Source organism: Phoca vitulina, unplaced genomic scaffold, assembly GCF_004348235.1.
Source record: "Phoca vitulina isolate PV1807 unplaced genomic scaffold, GSC_HSeal_1.0 scaffold36, whole genome shotgun sequence".
In the NCBI taxonomy this organism is placed as follows: Eukaryota; Metazoa; Chordata; class Mammalia; order Carnivora; family Phocidae; genus Phoca; species Phoca vitulina.
The window spans coordinates 14,666,869-14,689,790 of NW_022589739.1; the positions used below are offsets into that span (position 1 = coordinate 14,666,869).

The following is a 22,922-nucleotide window of genomic DNA, read 5'->3' on the forward strand; positions in this document are numbered from 1 at the left end:
AAGCTTGTTTCATTATTTCAGTCGTACCAGACTCTCCTGGGGATTATGAAGCTGAGTCACCATCCCCACCTCCTCCTCCTTCTCCACCTCCGGAACCACTGCCGAATACTGAACCGGAGCCTCCTTCTGTCAAGGTAAACCTTTACTGGGATGGTTGCCTTTCCATCTGTCCTTTATTGCCCAAGAACCTGAAACTCCTGTGCTGAATTGGTCGCTGCTGTACGGTTCACCGGTACCAGTAGATGGCTCTTGTCTCATTTTGTTCTCCTGTGGGTACCACAGACTGGGCATGGCCTCGTACCTGAAGCGAGGGTTCAGCTATAGGGGCAGAGTCTTAGGAAGGTTGCAGGGGTGAGGTCTGGGAGCGGTTTTGTTTCTCATGACCTCCGGCATCAGGGCTGCTGTGCTGCCCGCTCCTGTTGGAATTGTGCAAACTCAGGTGTTGCCTGCATCAGAGCGAAGGGTGGGAAATGGGACAGACACTTACGCACGTCTGTTGCTCTTCTGGAAGGGCAAGGTGAGAAAAGCTGGCAACAGATGGGGAAATACAGTTTTGAATGGTCTTCATCTGCACCTTGTCTGCATCTATTAGTGTAGATAAAGAAGAGTCGAGGAGAAGGGTGCTAACAAGTTTTTTTTTCCCTTTATGACTTTAGTTTTCCTTAAGTCATTGTATTAAACTGTAGTTTAAATTTTTGCACTAATTTCTTCGTTAGCTGAGGAGAAAATGGATGAAAGGCCAGTGGAGATAAAAGGACGTTGGTACTAGTAATAGTGTGTGAGACTAAATTATATGGGAGCAATGTTGCAGTGTTAAGTCTAAAAAAAAACAAGTATCGGGGCACCTGGATGGCTCAGTTGGTTAAGTGTCTGCCTTCGGCTCAGGTCATGATCCCAGGGTCCTGGGATCAAGCCCCGTGTTGGGCTCCCTGCTCAGCAGGGAGTCTGCTTCTCCCTCTCCTTCTGCCCCTCCCTCCCTCCCTCTTGTGCTCTCTCACTCAAATAAATAAATAAAACCTTTAAAAAAATAAAATAGCAAGTGTCTACAGCAAGTGGGGATGCCATGGAAACTTCTCATCTGGTTTAGGGGCGTTCCCTTTGTGCTCCCATAATGTCTGCCACAGCCCCTCCATTAAAGGCCTAACTACAGTGGATTGCAGGGGTCTGTCTCCCCGACTAAGGTCCTTGTCCTCTTGGTCTTTTTAACCATGGTGCCTGTGCTACTCAACAAAAGTTTGTTGACTGAATGAACACAGTTCTTTGCTGAACGTGCTACTTTTTATCTCCTAAATATTTAGCTTGCATATACAAGAACGTAACTTGTCTGTGTGGTAGGACTGGTCCCTAAAAGGAAATGGGTAGAGTTCCTCATTCAACTTTTTATCATCATGGAATATTGGAAGGTGATTGTTGTAGATTAAAAAGCTTTTGTTGGTGGCGCCTGGGTGGCTCAGTCGTTAAGCGTCTGCCTTCGGCTCAGGTCATGATCCCGGGTCCTGGGATCGAGCCCCGCATCGGGCTCCCTGCTCCGCGGGGAGCCTGCTTCTCCCTCTCCCACTCCCCCTGCTTGTGTTCCCTCTCTCGCTGTGTCTCTCTCTGTCAAATAAATAAATAAAATCTTTAAAAAAAAAAAAAAAATAAAAAATAAAATAAAAAATAAAAAGCTTTTGTTATTTTTCTCTGTACATACATTGATCAACCAAATGTAACCTCTGATCTTCCTGTGATCTTTTAGAGCTCAAGTGGAGAAAAAAGAAAACGAAAGCGGGTGCTGAAATCGAAAACTTTTGTGGATGAGGAAGGCTGCATAGGTAAGAAGAGTTTTTGGCTCCAAATCTAGAGAGATGATTACCATAGAGAGGCCATAATCTCTTACAGAGCAATGCTCCTCACACTTGAGTGTGCACATGACACCCTGAAGTGAGGCCAGGCTGCTTGTCCATGGCGCACACTCTGAGTAGCAGAGTGCAGAGAACACTACAACTAAAGTCAGAACATGGGTGCTTGTTTGGGCCATATGTTATAGAAATGCGCTTTGAGATCTTGGATGAATGTCACATCACCTCTGGTGGGGAGTTTCTTGATCTATGGAATGGATGTAAAATACCCATTTTTGCCTATATGTGGAGTAGTTAAGATGCAGGTGAGGTAACATTTAAAAACACTTTCGGGGCACCTAGGTGGCTCAGTCGGTTGAGCGTCTGACTCTCGATTTTGGCTCTGGTCATGATCTCAGGGTCATAAGATCGAGCCCAGTGTCAGGTTCCCTGTTTAGTGGGGAGTCTGCTTGAGATTCTTTCCTTCTGCCCCTCCCCCTGCTTGCACTCTCTCACTATCCATGTCTCTCTCTCTCAAATAAATAAATCTTTAAAAAAAAAAAAACACTTTCAAGATGGAAACCATAATACCAACTTAAAATGTTGTTACAGACATTGAGAAACTTTTATTTTTTTACAATGGTTGTTTTATACATTTGAACAGTGGAAAAGAAGCCCCCACAGATGATGAGACTCTGAAGAGAGTGTCAAGAATCTTCTTGGTATTTTGTCCCATTTGTTCTACAGAGGGGTTTGACTCTTCCAAATCATTTCCTTTATGTTGCCTGTTTGTAAGTCATGTTAGGTAAAAGCCTGTGCTTTCTATGGTGACCTAGAGGGGAATTAGAATTTAGGTTTTGAGTTATAGGTTGATTCTTCAGCCATTGTTTAAGCTTGCCCTTCCCTTCTGCAGTTAACCCACACTTCTGTGGGATTTTTGCACTTACAGCCCGATAGGATGCTCCAGTCCTGATACTGTCCTTTTGTGTTTAGAAAGAGTTGTGGGCTTAGGTTTGTAAACCCCTTGTTAGTTGGATAGCCCATAATTGTAGTTTCTCCCTTCCTGCGGCACTTGCTCTCCTAAAGAAGTATTTTTTCTTTCTTGATTTTCCTTTTCTGGTTCAAACTTTCGTCTTAAAAAAATTGATCAACTCTGAAGAATCCACTTTTCCTAGGATATGTGGTTGTTAGAGCTGGTGTGAACTCCATCTCATTGTTCCCCACCTCCCAGTCCTCTGAAAACACCTGTGCCATTTTAATTGTAGCATATGATTGGGGAATAAAATTCCTTACATGTGGAAATTTGTCTTTTCAGTGCCAAAATTTTTTGTGAGCTTATGAATTCCAGACTTTGAGTAGGGTTGGTTTTTTATTTTTTGTTTTGTTTGCTTTCAGTCTTTTAATAGTGTATTTTTTAAGCCTTTTGGTTTGACTGTTGATGATATATATATTTACTATTGAAGTTCTTTTTTTTTTTTCTTTTAAATTTAAGAGACAAAAGCATCACTGCCAGTTTTTTCCTCCTTCTACCCCAAAAGAAAAATGTCAGCTATATCATTGTGAGCATTCACTGGGAGTTTGTGGCTAATTACCTATTGCTTTGTTCAAAACACAGCACTCAAGTTTGGGCCAGGTATGGGATGTGGGTTTTTTGCACTCCAGTCTCCAGATAGGACTATTAAGAGCCTTGGATGCAACAATGAAAACTGTGCTCTCATAGCACCTTTTTTTTTTTTTTTTTAAGGTTTTTAGTCCAAGCTCAACCTAATGAATCTTGGCTCCTGTTACCAACAAAGTAGTTGGGCTTTCCTCTCTCTGTTCAGACTATTCCAAGTGTACAGCACAGGGGGCTTACCCTGTCCTCTGCTGGATCAGAGTTGGTACGGGGTTTTTAAAAACTGGTCTTTCCCTTTCTGTGAGTTTGCTGCGGGGACTGGGGAGTTGAGCGCCTGAGATAAGTTTGGGGTAGACTTCTAGACAAGGTGGATTTCTAAGAGCAAAACGTTGTTTGAGTAGAGAATAATTCTGTGTTACCCGTGTAAACTGGGTTCTTTTTTATGGCAGGTCAGAACAGTTGCATGTTACTCAGTTAAAATAAAGATTCTGTATCTTTTAAGTTGAAATCTCCTTTGTCCTGTAGTTTGAAGTAATACAGCTTTGAATACAGAAATCCTTCTTTTAGCTCTCGAGGTATACCAAGTGTGCTGCTTAAGAAATTTTGTTGGTGTTGCCCTGACTAGTTTTTAACTCCCCCAAGCAATGCATTGCACAGAATTGGCAATGAGACAACCAGTGGTTTCAGTAATAAGTAATGAAATAATGAGCTAATTGATGTTGGAGTTCAATATTATAGACCTGCTGTCATTTGAATACAAAATACACCTTATGAAGGAGCAAGTCTTATACCACCAACTAGTAGTAAGTTGTTTCTTTTTTATATCTGTATGTGACTCTTCGGACTTTCCTAATTTGAGATTTTGAGTAAATAGCAGCTCATAAGCTTGTTCCAATAATCCAGTTACATAATGCTTTTCAATTTGCCTATGAGATGGTGGTGGTATTCAGGGATCATAATTGCTGAACTAATAGGTATGCCATGGGAATTCCCTAAGTATCTTAGAGCAACATTTCTCAAACTTGGCTGAGTATATGCATTACTTGAGGATCTTGCTAAAGATCAGTAGGCCCTCGGGCAGGACCTGAAATTCTGCATTTCTAGTAAACTCATGGGAGATTCTAATGTCACTGGTCTGTGGAAGACAGTTGAGTAATAAGGCCTTTGAGAACACTTTATATATATATTTAAAGCTTATCAGTGTTTTTAGCCTCTAAGTTGACAGGAATCAGCAAAGTGAATTCTAGGCTCGTGAAAGTAATGACAAATCCTAGGAACTCTTAAGGAGGGAACCATTAATTATGCAACCTTAATGGGATTAGATGGATATGGAGAAGGGATGCTCCACTGGCAATAGCCAGTTGACCTCCAAGATGGCTTTCCCATTGTGAGGGGGGGAAATAGCATGGAAGGTTACTTGCCTAAGATTACTAGGTGCATCCCTACCTTCCATGAGGCGATGTTATCCCCATTTTACAGGGGAGGAAAGAACAGTGATTGTCAAAGTGTGGTCCCCAGATCAGCAGCCCAGCATTCCCTGGGAACATGTTAGAAAAGCAAATTCTCAGGTCTATCCCCGACCTACTGAATCTGAAACTCTGGAAATAGAACCCAGCAATCTGTTTTAACAAGCCCTGCAGGTGATCCTGATGCACATCAAAAGTTTGAGAAATGTAAGTGGCAGAATAGATGTGAGAATGCAGATATGTTTGATTCCAAAGCCACTGCCTCTAGAACAGTTTGACTAATATATTTTATTAGAAAGAACAATCAGTAGTTAAGTGCTTAAAACTGTTATTGTTCTTTAATGGGAAAAATACCTTTCACTTCAATCGCTTGAACATTTATTACGCATATTAGGTTACTGTGTTCAGCGAAGAGGAGATGTTTTCCTTTACTGTTTCTCTTCATCCTCCTGCTGCAACCAGGAGGGCTGAGAAAGAATTTAGATGTTAATACAGCTGCTGCAGCTCTCTCAAGTCACAGGAAGGTGGCATTATACTGTTTCTCGTGTTTGGTTTGTGCACTGCAGTCATACTGAAGAGACCCTCATCAGTTCTGTGACATCATTGTCCGAAGTTAGTGCCTGTGCCCTTTTCAGCGTCTTTGTACTAACTGCTCACTTTTCAAAGTTTCCATTGGGAAGGGATCAGTGGATATTATTGGTATAAGAAAAGGCAAATTATGCCTTTGGCTGATAGGGAGTTCAGAGAATTGGTAACTTTGTTTCTCATTTTACCACTGTCCTTACTTAAAACTATCAAGTTTGTCATACGATTGAATTCGCTTGAGGCAGTTATCTTCATGATGTAGACCACTACTAAGTCTTGAGTCATTCAGAACTAAGAACTGAACAATTGAGTAATCTACAATTCTTTGTACTTAGGATGTGCAGAGTGGATGGTATCAGGATAGAGCTAGCCAAGGGGGTCCGTAACTGTGAGCCTGGTTGGACAGGATGGGGACTGGCAAATAGAGAAGAGATTAGGGCCAGGGAAACCAACAATGGAAATAGGTAGGCACTGTTGGTCAGGGAAATGAAACTGAAGAAGTTAGTCAAAGCATGGAGGTAGAAGTAGGTGTTTGAGATACAGACAGTTCCAGTGCAGAGTTTCAGAAGTTAGCTAGCATAGACCAGGACCCAAATGCAGAATTTGGGCAATCAAAGGATAAGGGCCCATTGAAAGGCATGGGACATAGCATGAGACAGTAAGGTCGAATGTTGTTTCTGAACCCCAACTAGAGATTGTGTGAGCTCAGGATACATACTTCCTACCTGTGGCCAGATGTGATCTCCCAATGGGAGAAAGCTTCAGGACTAGGTGAGCACACCTGCCTTTATCAGAGGATCTAAGGGAATCAGAGTGAACAAGACATATCATTCTCTTAATGGTAGTATTCTAAATGACTCGACCCATTCCTATCCCATTTTTTCCTTATTCTGCCAGTGACTGAAAAAGTCTACGAGAGTGAATCCTGCACTGATAGTGAAGAGGAGCTTAAGATGAAGACCTCCTCTGTACACAGACCCTCTACTATGACTGTGAAAAAAGAACCCAAAGAAGAACGAAAGGGCCCAAAGAAAGGGACTGCTGCCCTGGGCAAAGCCAACAGACAAGTGTCCATTACTGGCTTCTTCCAGAGGAAGTGAACTGCCGACTCTGTTAAGTCAGAGACATGGAGTGGTCCAAGGAGAAGACCAAGACAGACAGACTCTCGCTTACTGTGTAAGTTCATCTTGTGCCTCACCTTGCCTCTATCAAAAGACTTCTTCCATCCTGTGAGGTTTATACTGTTTCTGGTTTTTAACCAAAGGGAAAGAACCTGGAAGCAAGAGGCAAAAGAATATTTAAGAAGCCGTTGTGTTCTAAGGACATTTTTTTAAGCACAATCTTTGACCTGTTCTGGAGAAGAATTCACTCCAAAAATAAATTGGAACAGGTTTCAGAATTATCACTGAAGCCATTTAGTTGCTAATTCATTGGGCCCTACCCACCCTGTGCCCTGAGCACTTACGGCTCGGGAAGTATTCTTCCTTGTTCCTTTGCATTCTCTGGACTTGTGTGGGTCTTCATTTATCCCTGATTTTTACTGGACATGTTTACCACTCCCCCTATAATCCCTTCCCCACTACCATACTTCTGTATGAAGCCATTTTCTGTAAGTCTTTTAAATCTTGGTTGGACTAAAGGCTGAAACAAAAATCCCCCTGTAATCCTTTAATCCTCTCTTCCTCCGTTATAAAGTACACTGACTCCTGGCTACAGACCAGCACATTGCTTGTGTTCTCCCCGCTTTCACAAAAGCTCTCTGGACCTTCATTTGCAATTAGTAGGTAGGGAAAAGCTTCAGGCAGAGCACAAATAGAAATGTAATGGGACATTCAGCTCCATCAGAAATTACTTAGTGTCAGCTTTGATGACAGTGGAGGCCTTGCCATGTTGCTGACGCAGGGCATGCTTTACACTGCTCTTTGTGATTTTTGTGTCCTCCCCTCTCCCACTCTCAATACCTAGAGAGTGAAACCCAGGCAATGAAATGGAGGCTAAAAAGAGAAATCCCTTTCCACATGCAGAGTACAATAGTTAAGAAAAATTTCTCCTTCTCGAGGAACCTGAATGTTCAGAAACAGCAATTTTCCAGGAATGTAATGAGGGAGATAAAGCACACAGTTTTATACAGAGGTTGTGTTCATTTGTATTTTTAACCGTCCCATTTGCCTAAAAATACGGGCTGCCACAAGAAAAGATGGAGAGACAGAGTTGTTAATAGGACTAAACAGCAAGTAAAACATTTTCATTTGTTACTTATGGAAAATCATCTATTCCAGTGATAACTTTTAAGCAGTTTTCATTATGGCTGGATAGTGAGCTCAGTGGATTGAGGGGGTGTGGTGGTGAATCCTGCACAGTGAGTTCGGGCGAAGGAACGCAGGCTCGGCTGCTGGAGTTACTCACGACTGACAGACGAGGGATGTTTAACTTAGCCTGCGTATGTCATGATGCAGTCAGCCGTCCACTGTTTAAGGTTAGGATTGCGACTGACCTTGGATTCACATGAATATCTTCAGCAGCCGTCACCCAGGGCTCTCCGGCCAGGCACCGTGTGGACTTGATTGAGACCAGAAGTTTGGGAGATGAGTCCTGGCATTATGTCTAGGACTTTAGAAGGCAGAGGCTTTGTGTAGCAAGCAGAGTAAAGGTTGACATATTCCACAGCCCTTTCTTTTTAAAATGTAAAAGGATGGAAAGCCTTGACTTATCTTTACAAAAAAACCTCTGGAGAGTGATCTTTTTTAAATGGTTATTTTTGTCATTGCCTCTAGTCCTTTTTCTAAATAAGAATGGAAAATTAAAGAAAAAAGCATCAGTCTAGTCTTTTTTTTTTTTTTTAATTATGCTGGCAGCTCTAGTAAAACTGAATTTTGAATTGGAAAATGCCTGGTGGTGGTCGGAGTTCCACCTTTGAAAGGAAGATGCAAATCCTGTGATCACTCTACCCAGTTTGCTGCCTAAACTCTGAGCTGTCTACCAGGCTTAGGAAGGAGTAGAGTGGTGGCTTTTTTTTTTCTTTTTATACAAAACTCTACCATGTTCTCCACAGGAGTTAAATAAATTTGAGAAGTTGTGTTAAAAGAGTGCTTCAAATGGAATGTCTGCTGAGGCTGTTACTTGACAGGATGGCAGGAGTGTGTGCAGTTATCTCAACTCTGAACGGGAACAAGGCTGGTTTTCAGTTTATATTGTTAAAACTGCACACCCGTAGTCTGAGATGAACAAGTTATTTGCTGCCTTCATCATTTTTCAACCCCACGGGAAATCTTAGTTTCAGCCAACATCAATTTTTAGTTCGTTTAGGAGAAAATATAGTCCTGATCTTGCACATTGTATTAGTTTGGCTTCATCACTTGCTAGCCATGTGACCTTGGGCACATTTCTAAGCCTCGGGTTCTTTGTCAAAATACAGCTAAAACGAAGTACGATGGATGGTCAAGACTGAAGAAATGTGTATATATGTAGCATAAATTTGGTATACAAGTAGTAGCACGTAGATGCTCTATAATTGGTGGCTTCCTTCCTGATGTGAGAAATGACGCAGTCAGCTACCAGCTTTCTGAAATGTTATCAAGGATATGAGCCAGATGTTAGACTCTTTCAAAGTCATCATTCTGGCTATAAATGTGATCAAACGGAGATGATAATTGTCCAATTTTATGAAACATTTTAGAGAATAGATACTTTTCTTTTGAAAGAAAGTGAGATTCCTTGGCTGTATTTACTATTCATGAAAACGTGTTTGTGTATCTACTATGTGTCAGGCCTCTGACCTGGGCACAAGAGGCTATATATAGTAGAGTTCTATGCTTGTCTATAGGATCTAGTGGAAGAGACAAGCCAGTAAAATGAAATTATAATGTCCTGTGGTGAATGCAGTGACAAATAAGCACAGGGTTCTCTGAGAGCTCAGGAGGCTGGACTTTCTTTCTGGAAGAGAGAAAGCTAAGCAGATATTTGAAGGATGAGTAGGATTTTACCAAGCAAAGAGGAATGGAGAAGATTTTCTAGGCAGAGGAGCATGGCTTTGGGGGGAAATGGCTGGTAGACTTTGGGAGTAGGGAGGAAATGTATTGAGAAATGAAGCTGGGGTCCTGCTAAGGAGTTTGGATTTTATTTGAAGACTGTGAGGGCCAATTGAAGAATTTTAAGAAGAGGAATAACATTAGAAGTTGACTGTCATTTAAGAAGACAGCTGGTATTTTCTTTGATTTTTGTATGCCATGTAGAGAGTCTTTCTACCCACGCACGCACATTGTATCTTGGTTCTAGTACTACTAAAATTAAAGTTTTAATGGGATTAAAGAAAAATGTCAGTGTTAAAACGAGGCTGCTTAATTCTGGCAGCCAGTGTAGACATTTGCAGTATTTCCCTTGTCTTCCCCCATCAATACAGATTTCTCTAGCAGAAGTCATTTCAGTTTTTTAAAACTGATTTCAAAAACTGGGTCGTTCTCTGACACTCTCAAGGATGTGTGCTTCTCCTCAGCTCCCTGAAAAGAACTGAGGAGGGGAGGGGGGGACGAGTGGAACAGTTCTATTTCTTTTCTATCTTTGTTTCTCTAAGAAGACATTAGTTATTTTATAGGAGAGAGCTGAAGAGAAGGGCCATATAAGGAAACTAAATAGTTTCTCCAGGACAAGAGTAGAATGAGTGCATAATAACATATTTGCCAGAAACGTACTCTGTGTCAAGACTCGTTTTGGTAAACTTGTCTCCTTTCATTGGTTCCGGGATCTCAGTGTGCTGTAATGCAGCTTTTTACCACCATGAAACATTCTGGGGCTGCCTCGTTTTGTTGTGAGAAGGCAGTATTGCTTTCTGAGTTATTGCCCTGGCGGCTCTGTAAATTAGCCCATGCTGTCACCATGCCCTCTCTGAAGGGCACATTGTACCCAAATGACTGCATTTAGGATTGACTCTTGCCCTCCCTGCTGCATGACACTTCTCACCACTTGTATCTGTGTCCAGTTTTTTTGTGTGTGTTCTTAAGTGTGGGCCACCCACAGACTGCCACCCAGGCTCTTTAGCCAGAGAAACTTGGTAAGGCTTCAGATCCAAACCCACCTTAATTCTAGAATTGCCCTTTCATTTCAAACTCTAAATATTGTCTGGCTGCCCCACACCATTCCCTCTCTTTTTCTCATTTGCTCTTGCCAGACTCCTTGTTTCTTGAGGCTTCACTTTGGCTTATCCCCCTCCCCTTTTTTTTTAAATACTCAAAAGTTCCTCATAGCTAGTTCTTCTTTGACTTCTTTCTTTTGGTCTTTCAGGCTTTCTTCAGGTTCTTTCACATCTTTTACTGGACTGCTCTTGAAGAATGGAAAAACCATGTTGTTTGATAGCTGCTTTGGATCATTCAAATCCAAAGTGTCAAGCAGTTGTTGAATGCTAGTTATGTTTACTCCTGGATAAGATACTTTAGAGATTGCAAGAACTCAGAGGTTACCGTTTTGGAATGGCAGGACATGCACACTAAATAGCATTAGGTAGCAGTGGAGATGATGCTTAGAGGAGTGGTGACAAGGGACTTAATAATTCAGAAAAGAACCAGGATAATCATATTGGGCAACATTTCATAGTCCTTTGTAAGAACAACAGAGGATTTAACCCAGGACACAGGCTAAGGAAGGTTCACCATTTTAGTGGATTTTATTTAGCTGTTTGAATGTCACTCCTCATTTACACAGTCATGGTATAAGTAATCCATAATTAAATGAACCTTTAGTGGAGTTATTTCTGTCCTATCTTAAGAATGAGAATTTTTTAAAAGATTTTATTCATTTATTTGACAGAGCGAGAGAGAGAAGGAGCAGGGGTAGGGGTAGAGGGAGAGGGAGAAGCAGACTGCCCGCCGAGCAGGGAGCCCAACATGGGGCTCAATCCTGGGACTTAACAGACTGAGCCACCCAGGCGCCCCAAGAATGAGAATTAACAAGAAAGAAGCAGGTACCAAGGATTATTCCCAAAGGCAGTTTATGGGATATATATTGGATTAGCATTAATTCAACTCAGTTTTGTGCATGCTCAGTTTTGGCATACTGGGGAAGCAGGGTGCTTTGATGGAAACCGCACAGGTTGGGAGGCAGAGGGCTCTGGATTCAAACTCTAAGGCACTGACTTTAGGTAAGGTACTCATCCTCCAAGAACTTGTTTCCTCATCTTTATTTATTTTTAAAAATATTTTTTTTACTTAATTATTTAGAGTGAGCACGTGAGTGGGGGCAGGGGTGGGGGCAGCGGGAGAGGGAGAGAATCTCAAGCAGACTTCACACTGAGTGTGGGGCCCAATGAGGGGCTCGATCTCATGACCCTGAGATCATGACCTGAGCTGAAATCAAGAGTTGGACGCTCAGCTGACTGAGCCACCAGGTGCTCCTACTCTTCTTTACAATGAGCTACCACCTACCTTAAAGGGTTTTAAGGCCTTAATGAAATACTCCATAGGTAGCTCCTAGTATTTGGACATATATTAAACTCACACAAAACAGAATAACACACTTTTGAGCACCTACTATGTGTCAGACACTGTTCAGGGATGTTAAGAAGTGTTAACTCTTAATGCTCATAGCAACCCTGTGAAATAGGTACTTTTATTCCAGTTTTACACATGAGGAAACTGAGGCAGAAAAGTTAAGTAACTTGTCCAGAGTCACAGAGTTAGCAGGTGACACAGAGCCAAGATACAAATCTTGACAGTTTGGCTTCAGTGCCTGCAGTCTTAGCCGGCGTGCTCTCTTGCTCTCGGTTCTATACTAGTTCACACTTTGATACTGCCCAGTGATGATTGACGTTCGTTTTTATAAGTGAAAGTACAACTAGTTGTTCAGTTTCCAGATTGTGAGATGTGACGCGATCTTAATGTTTATGTAACTCCACCACTTATCTGCTGCTTTAGTCCTCTCTACAGTATTGCTGCCAAGTGGTCTTGAATCTATAAACAAAGATCCCATTACGCTCAGTATACCATGCTTACTAAATTACCAAGTTAGATAAGTAGACTAATAAATGTTAGGAAGAGTTTAAAGAGAGGCTAGAATAAAATAAAGTTTTCTGAATAATTTAAGATCACCAGGAAACTCTTCTAAATAGAGCATAGTTCTCTAAGCAATGCATTTAGTTGGTTTTGGTTTAAATTAAGAACACTGTTTTTCTTTGAAAAAAGATTGTCCAATTCGTGGCCTTGCCTTTGACTTAACCTTGTAAGAAAATCAAGAAGAAATCTGGCATTTTTTATCCTATTTAAGCGGGCTCACAGGTGGAGAAGTAGCCCCTGAACACTTGTTGCTCACTGATTGTACGGGGGTAGGACAAGGCAGTGTTTTCCATTTTGAATATCAAAACCAGGTTTGGGGCACCTGGCTGGCTCCGTTGGAAGAGCATGGGACTCTTGATCTCGGAGTTGTGAGTTCAAGCCCCACATTGGGTGTAGAGATTACTTAAATAAATACAACTTAAAAAACAACAACAACAACAACAGGTTTTTCTAAAAGATGTGTGAAGAATATATAAACAGCATAATCATGGTATTATGTTTTATTCTATCCTGGAGTGGATGTACAGGAAGCAGAACCGTTTTCCTGCAAACCATAAAGCCTGGTAGGAGTGTGTTTCCATTATATCTCTTAGTTATATTCTACCTATATATGAGTGCTTTATCTTATTTCATCCTTGTGATAAGCTGCAAAGTTTTTCTCTTCCCCATTTTGCAGAAAACAAGCCTAGTTTGCTTAGTTAGTATGCCAAACATCTCTCAGTAAGGTAGTGAACCGGGGCTAGAACCTAAGTCTTCAGACTTCACATCGTGTGACTTCCACCTCTAGTAAGAAGAATGTATTGGTCCATTCATAAGTGTGCTTTGAAAATGCTTCCTGATGTGCCCAACAGCCAGGATGGCTGCTGTGGAAGACAGAAGAGAAGCACATGACACGTTCTCTGCCTTCCTGGGACAGACCATCATTGGAAAGGCAAACATGTGCATGTTTGTGCATTTCACAGACTTTTGTTAAAAGTTTACTACGTGCCCAGCACTGTTGTGCTAGATGCTGGGGATACAAAGATGAATTTTTTGCCCTTGAGGAATTTACTATCTAGTGGAGGAGAGATGTAGACAAGTAATTATAATGTGCTATAATACTAATACAATACTTAAGAGTGCTTACCAAAGGCCAAATTCGTGCAAGATACCTAAATCCACTTTCTCTAATCCTCACAACACTTTCATTTACAAACGAAGTTAGGGAGTCTCAGAGAGTTACATGATTTGCCCAATAAGTGGCAAAGGTGAGATGTATCTTTTTTCTTCTTTAAAGATTTTATGTATTCATTTAGAGAGAGAGAGTATGCACATGAGCCTGGGAAGGGACAGAGGGAGAGAGAATCTCCAGCAGACTGCGCTGAGCGCGGGGCGCAGTGTGGGGCTCGATCCCACAACCCTGAGATCATGACCTGAGATGAAATCAAGTCAGACGCTTAACCAACTGAGCTACTCAGGTGCCCCTCTTTTTTCTTCTTTTAAAGATTTTATTTTTAAGTAATCTGTACACCCAACATGGGTACAACCCTCAAATCAAGACTCGAACGCTCCCCCCACTGAACCAGCCGGGTGCCCCAATATGTGTCTTTAATAATAAATTTATAATGAAAAATTGGAGGAACTGAAATACTTGAACGATTATGATTAGCAAACCTGTATAGGAAGCTGACTCCCTGTCAGATAGGTGTGGGAGTGAACAAAAGAAGTAAAATGAATTGCACCTTTAAAATTATTGATCCTAGAATGGGATGATCTTGCCAGTGGTTCAAGTCACTGACTCTTGGCTATGATGCCCTGCTTCTGTCTTTACATAAGGAAAACCACGCCCGTGGACTATACGGTAGGCTAGAGACTGAGGCTCGTTCTCCTCTGGTTGCCCTGGAGAGCCAGAATTTGAATGCTAGGCTTTCTGACTTGCAGCCTGTATTCTTTCTACTGTACCATGTCCTTCCTCCTCTATGTAAAGAAGATATGTGCCCACAACGTGGTGTGGGCCCCAGGGTGGGCTGTCTGTGATTGCCTTAGGGATTAAGGACTCAGAGGACAAAGTGCTTAAACTGAGGTTTTTGAGAATAGGAGTTTGCCAGATGGGAAAGTGAAGGGCATCCCAGGCAGAAGGAACTGGACATGTGGCATAAGAGGCCCACAGGCATGAGAAAAAGCATGGAGTGTTTAGAGATTATAAGTGGTTTGAGGAGAGGTGGTATAGTGGGCTGTGAGGTCAAATACGTGAGCAGAGGCCAGATCACAGAGGTCTTTGCTAAATAGTTTAAGGTCACTCTAATAGGAAGCCACTGAGGAATTTTAACTTGTCTGAATTGTACACCTTTTGTAGCCTAAAGAGGGAATTACCAGTATGAAGGAGGTCGTAAGTCAGAGCCAAGTTGCACGTGCATCTTGAAATAAAGCAAGCAGGAGAAAATATTACGGAGTTGGATTTAGTTCAGTTTTAGGCAAATGACTTCTTGATTTCCTTGGAAACTCCGGACAGGAGAGAGTTGGGAGTAACTTCAAGTTTGGAGTGATTAGCCTTTTGCTAGGTCATCTGATGCTTGGAAACCCTCTGGCTCTTGCCTGAGCCATTGTCCTAGTTAAACCATGGAGATGGGATTGGTTCCACAGTTCCACTAAGGATACATGTAGGCCATTCTCTGACGCACAAACACAAACTCTGGTTTAGACCTGGAACTTACTGCATCTCCCTGGAATTCTTTGGGCCAAAATGACCCATAGTCCCAGAATGGTCAACTAAATTCATCCCAAGTCATATTTATTATAAATTTATTCTATGCCAAGTGCTTCCAGATACTTTTTGTTATTTAATGCTAATAATTTTGTGAGGTGTAGCTATCAGCCCAATTTTGTGAATTAGGAAATTGAGTAGCAGAGAGGCTGCCCAGCTAGTGCATGATAGAGCTGGGATTTGAGGGTCAGACTGAGTGGCCTATCACTGTCCATTCTTGACCTGAGTTCTTTTCCAGCGGTGTGGAGCACAGTAAGCAGTGTTACGTATCACACTAGGGTGTGTATCAGTCACTCACTGAACGGCCATTATACTTGGGACTGGTCAGTGATATGCTTTTATTTCTAGCAGTAAGTTTTTTGCTCCAAACCCCAAAGCTCACCCCTAAGGTAAGGGAACAGCTATCTTGAATGAAGCTACATGAAGACTGTTGTTATTATAATCTCTAATCCTCACAACAAGCTACATGAAGCCCCCTTACCCTCATTTAGAATTGTGCATAGCTCACAGTATGAGTTATATGGCTTCCCAGCTTATAGAAGCAGTGGAGTAGCTAGGGACAGTTGCTTTTTGCTATCAGGCAAGTGGTCGTCACTTGCTGGTTTTGTAGAAAGTACTTGGACTTTAAAGTTGGACCGACTAGGGGCTCCTGGGTGGCTCAGTCTGTTAAGCGTCCAACTCTTGATCTCAGCTCAGGTCTTGATCTTAGGGTTGTGAGTTCAAGCCCCTCGTTGGGCTTCATGCTGGGCCTGGAGCATACATACATACATAAAAATAAAGTTGAACAGACTGGAGCTCAGTGCCTATTGACTACCTGTGTGACATCTACAAAGTCACTTAACTTCTCGGAGCCTCACTTTGCTCATCTGAAAGATGAGGGTATTGGCTACCTTAAGATTGTTGTGAGGATTAGAGATTATAATAAAGTGCCCAGTTTATAGTGGTTGGTCAGGAAGTAAATGATAACGATTATTTTTTTCAAAGCAGTGCTTTGGGCTTTAACCTATGTGAGAAAAATGAGTTGTCATCATTTATTTTCAACTATCATTTATTAGAGTGTCCACTTTGTTATAGTCAACACATTTGAACTATCAAAACTAATTTATGACAAAGCAAGGGGGAGGCGCTAATGGACCCAATGTTTTGGTGGGCTTCCTCGTGATTCTGCTCACCTGTCCAAGCTCCCCTTTGATCTCCCAGCACCCCTACCTTTCAGGTGGGCTGCCGTGTGCCTCCTGGACTCTTCATTTCAACCACATTTCTACTTGAGACAGTTTAGAGGAAAGCCAGTGGTCTGAGCGTGCATTCTGTTTCCCCAAGTACAGACATCAGGGGGCACCTTTATAAATGAAAAAATAAACAGATCTCCAGCAGGGATGAGGCCTCCTCCTGCCTCCCCCAATGATGTATGGGGTGCTCAGGCAATAGTCACGCCTGTAGTTTGAGCCCATCTGTTTTCTCTGTTCACCTCCTGAGTACTGTCCCCTTGTGGTTTGCATCATTCCCAGAGACCAGCCAACTCCAGCCCTCCTCAAGCCACTTGGTCAATAGCTGTCTTATTTAAACACTCTCCCTCTCTTTGGGTGCCAGATGTGAAGTTTCAAGGCAGTAGAGGCCAGGCTGGCTAACGCTGTGACACCTGCTTTCGCAGGCAAGCCAGTCAGCTGCTGCTTCTGATGATGTTGGCCCTTTTTCATGGACAGCGTGAGGGTTTCACCCCACCAAGCACACACACAGGCAGCTGAGGGAGCCTCATAAATTATGGTTTTGTTTGTTTACTCAGGGCAAGCAGCGTGGTGTAGTGGAAAGAGCCCTGCACTTTGAAGCAGAAAACATGGGTTTGAATCCTCATTGGTTATGTGATTTTGTCTTCAGAGCAGAGCACCTCTTTCTTTGTAGATTTATAATGTCTGAGATAGTGATAAGTGCTATTTGTTTATCTGCTTATTGGCCATTTCCTCTATCACGATGCAAATTTCAGGAAGTCAGGGGCTGTCTTGGCTATCATTCTAACTCCAGCACCTAGGACAGTGCCTAGAACATAGTAGGTTCCTAGAAAATATTTATTGAGGGGTGCCAGGGTGGCGCAGTTTAGCGTTCAACTCTCGGTTTTGGCTCAGGTCGTGATCTTGGGTCGTGGGATCAAGCCCTGCTCTGGCTCCGTGCTCAGCAGGGGGTCAGCTTGAGTTGTTGTTTTTTTTTTCCTCTCTCTCCCCCTCTGCCCTCCCTCCATGCGCTCGCTCGCTCGCTCGCTGTCTCCCAAATAAATAAGTAAATCTTAAATATATTTATTGGGATGCCTGGGTGGCTCAGTTGGTTAAGCGTCTGCCTTCAGCTCAGGTCATGATCCCAGTGTCCTGGGATTGAGCCCCATGTCTGTCTCCCTGCTAAGCAGGGAGTCTGTTTCTCCCTCTCCCTTTGCCTGCTGCTCCCCATGCTTGTGCTCTCTCTCTCTCTCTGTCTCTATGACAAATAAATAAAATCTTTTTAAAAGAAAAAAGAAAATGTCATTTGTGTTCTGAAACAGAGATTTAAGAAAAAATTTATTGAATGAATGGGTGAACTCTAAAACTACCTTGTCTACTTATTGGCCATGTGATCCTGGAAAAGTCATTTATCTTTTCTGGGCCTTAGTTTTGTCAGCTGTAAAATGAAGGCATTAGGTCTCTATTTCTAGCGCTCTAAGATAATAAGGATTCATTCATTTAACAAATTACTTCGGGTGTCTGTGCCGGGCACTCTGCCAAGCCCTGAAAATATAAGTCATGAACAAGTCAGAAACAGAACCTGCCCTCATGGAGTTTTGAAAGGGAGAGGCAACCAAATAAATAATGGGGTAAACATGTATTTAAGGACCACTGTGGTAAGCCTTACAAAGGATCTGCAGAGGGCACTGCGAGAGGATATAATTAATAGAGAGAACCTACCCATGCTGGGGGTAGTCTGGGAAGATGGCCTGATGAAGGTGACATTTAAGCTCAGATTCTACAGATGAATAGGAGTTGGCCAGGGGAAAGGAGTACAGGATTTTAGGCAGAGGGAAGGGCTTATGTGAAGGCCCTGGGGAGAAGTGTGGCTGGAACAGTGACCAACAGGGAGGTTGTGCCCAAGATGAGGCTAGAGAGGTAGGCTGGGCCAGACTATTGGGAACTTTGTGGCTGTGGTAAGGATTTTGTCATTCTAAAGGCAAAGGGAAGCCAATAAAGACAATTCCTATTATTATGGAGAGCTCACTAGTTCAGACAAAAGGGAAAGTTGGATCCCCTCCTTACATGCCTGTCCCGTGCAGATAGGGCAGATATTACTCCATTTTGTAGATGAAGAAAGAGAGGTTAGGTGATCTTGCAAGTCAGAGGTGGAGCTTAACCTTTGAAATTTTGTCCACTTCTCTCAATACTCTACCACATTTATAGAATTGAGAGCTTTTTTTCCCCTCTCAAATCCTCCAAATGGCTAAATTTTAGACCTAAATATCTTATAATAATAACTCTCATCTGAAAATTGAATGCCTCATAAGCAACTTTTATGCAAGTCTGATAGAGACAAATTTCTCCTGAGCAGTTTCTCCTGCTTGCATTTTGGGTAACCACAACCAAATCTTTGATGCATTTTTAATTGTCCTTAGGAAGGATTCCTAGGAATAGGATTACTGTGTCAAAGGATATGAATTCTTAAGGAACCCTTGACACATACTGCCTAATTGCCCTCCCAAGGTTGTACCAATTTTGATGCTTATCATCAGTACATGAGAATGACTTTCTCACTGCTTCAAGCCAATCTGATTTCTTCAGCAAAGCTACATAAAGCTGAGTTTCCAGTTGGAGACAGGAAATACAACTAGGCTTTCACAATATTAATTGGGGGGAAGAAGATGAAGCTATAGAGATAGTACCCAAGGGAAGCAGGAAACTCCCAGAGGCCTAGGAGGAAGCCAGAAAGTACCTCCTGTGGAGTCTGGTCATTCACTGACAGGAGGCACTCTTGGGTGTGCAGTTGCTGGAAGTTCAGAACTTGCTGTGGTTTCTGGCGACATAAGTAGGGTCTCTAAAGCTGAAAGAACTCTTAAAAGCACCTAGAAAGAAGAAACTCTTTTCCAGCAGAAGCTGAGTTGGTGGGAAGAGCAACGGTGAGTTATGACTACCAGCAGAATCAAGAGAGTATCAGCATGGGCTTTGTTAGCTCAGCAAGTGGGGACGCAGACCTAAGAGTCAGAGATCTTGGTGGTTGTTACCTACCCTTGGGCTGGTGTGATGGGCCTGTATCTTTATCTCCCTACAGTGCCTTGCACAGAGTAGGTGCTCTGAGAATGTTTCAGAGCCAAGCCGAGTTAACAGTAATTTGCTGTTCATTCAAATATCTAATGTGCCAGGCAATGGAAATGAAGATTAGGATAACATGGTTCATGTCCCCACAGAATTTCCAATCTGGTGATGGTTAACTACAAGTTATAAGCAATTACAGAATACTAAGAGAAGGGGTAGGAGAGGAGAAGTACAGGGTACCATGAAAGTATATAGCAGCGGACCCCCATCTCTAGCCTTGGTGGATATCGTAAGGATACAGGGTAAATTCAATGAGGACAGGGCTATATAGACCTTATTCATTGCTGTATCGCAGTACCTGCTATATGATGGGTCCCCCCTAAACATTTCATGAATGAATCAACAAAGGAATGAATGAATAAAGTGGTGTCTAAATTGGTAAGCCAAGTGGAGGATGGGAATGATATTTCATACAGAGATAAAGGCAGTATAAAGGCCTGGATAGATTAAGAAGGTGTTGTGGCTGAAGCAAAGTCAAGGGAGCACAGAGTATCAAGATTCAAGGCTGAAGAGGTCAAAGGAAGTCAGGCCAAGGAGGGTCTTCTAAGGCCTATTAGGGAATTTGGATTTTTTTGTAAGAGAAATAAGAAACCAAGGAAAGTTATTAGGCAAGGAAGTGATATAGTCAGATGATAGAGCTACATGTCAGCTGTATGCTAGAGTCTTTACATATAATATCTCTTATTTTCAGAACAACCCTGCAAGGTATATATTATCCCCTATTCTATAGATGAGATTACGTGGCCTACCTAAAGTCAAATAACACATCTGGGATTGAAATCAAGGCCTGTCTGACTCCAAAGCCTGTGAATTCTTTCCACTAGATCCCACTGCCTCCCTACCGCTTGATGCTCTCACTTTCATTTCTTGTGACAATGCCTTCAGCTGGTCCTTGGCTCCAAGAACACCGTCTTTAGCCAGGCATGTCAGTAGCTGGTTAGGACAGCCCAGAGCCTACAGACTACGCCACTGCTGCTGAATTTTTTGCTGTGTGTAATGGTGAGACCTTGTGGCTTCAGGTATGATTCTTCACCTGTCTGTGTTGCTTCCCTGCTAGCCTTTTCAATAATCTCTGCCCAATACAGATTTTAACACATTACACCATAACCACAGTAATACACAGCAGTCATTTGTGGAGCTTCTGTGAAAGTGCAGACACTAGCAGGAATTCACGTATATTATTTCTTTTCACCTTAATAACAATATTTTGAAGTAGCTATTATTAGCCTGATTTTGACATGAAGAAATTGAGGCTAAGAGAGGTTAAGTGACTTGCCCAAGATCACACAGTTAAAAAATGACAGAGGGTCATCCAGATACTAAATTCGCTCTTCTCCCACAAACAACTGTAAAATTGGATGCAACATATGAAATAATTGTTTTCAGATGTTGGACAACAGACAGAGTAGGAATATGATCCCCAATAGAAATAAAACAAATGTGATGTGCCTCATTATCACCCAGTTTGGAGGCATTTTCTAGATCCTGATGCAGGGATTTGCTAGGATGAGGAAACAAATCAGAGTTCAGGATTACTGAGGCAGCTGATATTTGCATGGCAGGGTTTCAGAGAGAATGAAGCTGGTATAGAAAAGGAGCTCCAGAAATATGCATAGTTATCCCCTACACATGGATAGGTAGATAATCCATAAGGCCAAGCAGAGAACAACTACTGAGCTAAACAACTACCACTGTATGTGGAAAACTGAGATATGTTTGAGTTATAACTAGCCAGAATGTGGGTATCTCATTGAGTACTCCAAGCATCCAGTAGAGCTCTCAGAAATTCCAAGCCTTAAGGGTAGGGCTAATCTAGCTCTAGAGTAAAGGCTACTCTAGGTGTACCCTAACAAGCTTTAAAACTGGCCTCAAAAGGATCAGGTTCATCCACAACTAAATTATCTGCCTGCCAGAGCAAAACGCAACACCCCATTAAGGAAGACAACAAAATCCACACCCAACAGTGTAGCATCCATAGTGTCCAGCACAAAATAAAATATTAATAGACGTACAAAGAAGCAGAAAAATGTGACTCATAATCAGAAAAATAATGTAGTAGAAACAGATCCATACGTGACATTAATATTTGGAATTAACAGACAATGAGCTTAAATTAATTATAAACATGTTCAAGTCTTTAAAGAAAAGTATAAACATAATGAGGAAAAATAAGGAATCTCAACAGGGAACCAAAAATTATCAAAAAAGAATCAAATAGAAATTATAGAATTGAAAAATAATTTTTGAAAAATTCACTGCTTGGGGCACCTGGGTGGCTCAGTCAGTTAAGCCTCTGACTCTCGATTTCAGCTCAGGTCATGATCTCAGAGTCCTGGGATGGACCCCCAAGCTGGGCTCCCCACTCAGGGAATCTGCTTGTCTCCCTCTCCCTCTGCCCATCCCCACACTCGCTCTCTCTCTCTCAAATCTTTTTTTTTTTTTAATTCACTGCTTGATCTGCAATCACAATCACAATCCCAGCAAGTTATTTTGTGAACATGGACAAACCAATTCTAAATTCTGAAGTCTGCATGGAGAGTTAGAAGATCTCCAGAATAGCTGACACAATATTGAAGGAGAACAAAGTTCAGAGTCACTACCTGACTTGAAGACTTACTATAAAGCTATAGTAATCAAGACAGTGTGATGTTGGTGAAAGAATAGACAGATCAATGGAACAGCATAGAGAGCCTCAAAGTAGACCCATATAAATATAGTCAATTGATCATTGACAGAGGAACACATGCAGTACAATGGAGCAGAAATAGTCTTTTCAATAAATGGTGATGGAACAACTGGACATTCACATGGGAGAAAATCTAGACACAGACCTTCTACCCTTCACAAAAAATTAACTCAAGATAGATCATAGACCTAAATATGAAACACAAAACTATAAAACTCCTAGAAGATAACATAGGAGAAAACCTAGATGACCTTGGGTATGGTAATTACTTTTTAACATCAAAACATCAAAAACAATCAATGAAAGAAAGAATTGGTAAGATAGACTTCATTAAGATTGAAAGCTTTTGCTCTGTGAAAGATACTTAGGAGAATGAGAAAAGTCACAGACTCAGAGAAAATATTTGCAACAGATAAATCTGATATAAGACTATTATTCAAAATATATGAAGAACTCTTAAAACTCACCAAGGAAACAACCGAATTTTTAAAAATGGGAAAAATACTTAAACAGATATCTCACCAAAGAAGATAATACACATGACAAATAAACATTTGAAAAGATGTTCTACATCATTCGTCATTAGGGAATTATAGATTAAAATAACAATGAGATACCACTATACACATATTAGAAAGGCCAAAATCC

At 41.8% G+C, this 22,922-nt stretch overlaps 1 protein-coding gene across 2 annotated transcripts in view; it reads left to right on the forward strand.

The window, feature by feature from the left end:
• Positions 1 to 11,284, forward strand: part of POLD3 (DNA polymerase delta 3, accessory subunit) — a 52,243-nt gene extending 40,959 nt beyond the window's left edge. For both annotated transcript variants that reach the window (XM_032427179.1, XM_032427180.1), the window contains exons 10-12: positions 22 to 134; positions 1,736 to 1,811; positions 6,381 to 11,284. In XM_032427179.1, the coding sequence (XP_032283070.1) occupies positions 22 to 134; positions 1,736 to 1,811; positions 6,381 to 6,583 (392 nt within the window). In that variant the 3' untranslated portion in view covers positions 6,584 to 11,284. The remainder of the gene's footprint in view (positions 1 to 21; positions 135 to 1,735; positions 1,812 to 6,380) is intronic.
• The last annotated feature ends 11,638 nt before the right edge of the window (positions 11,285 to 22,922 follow it).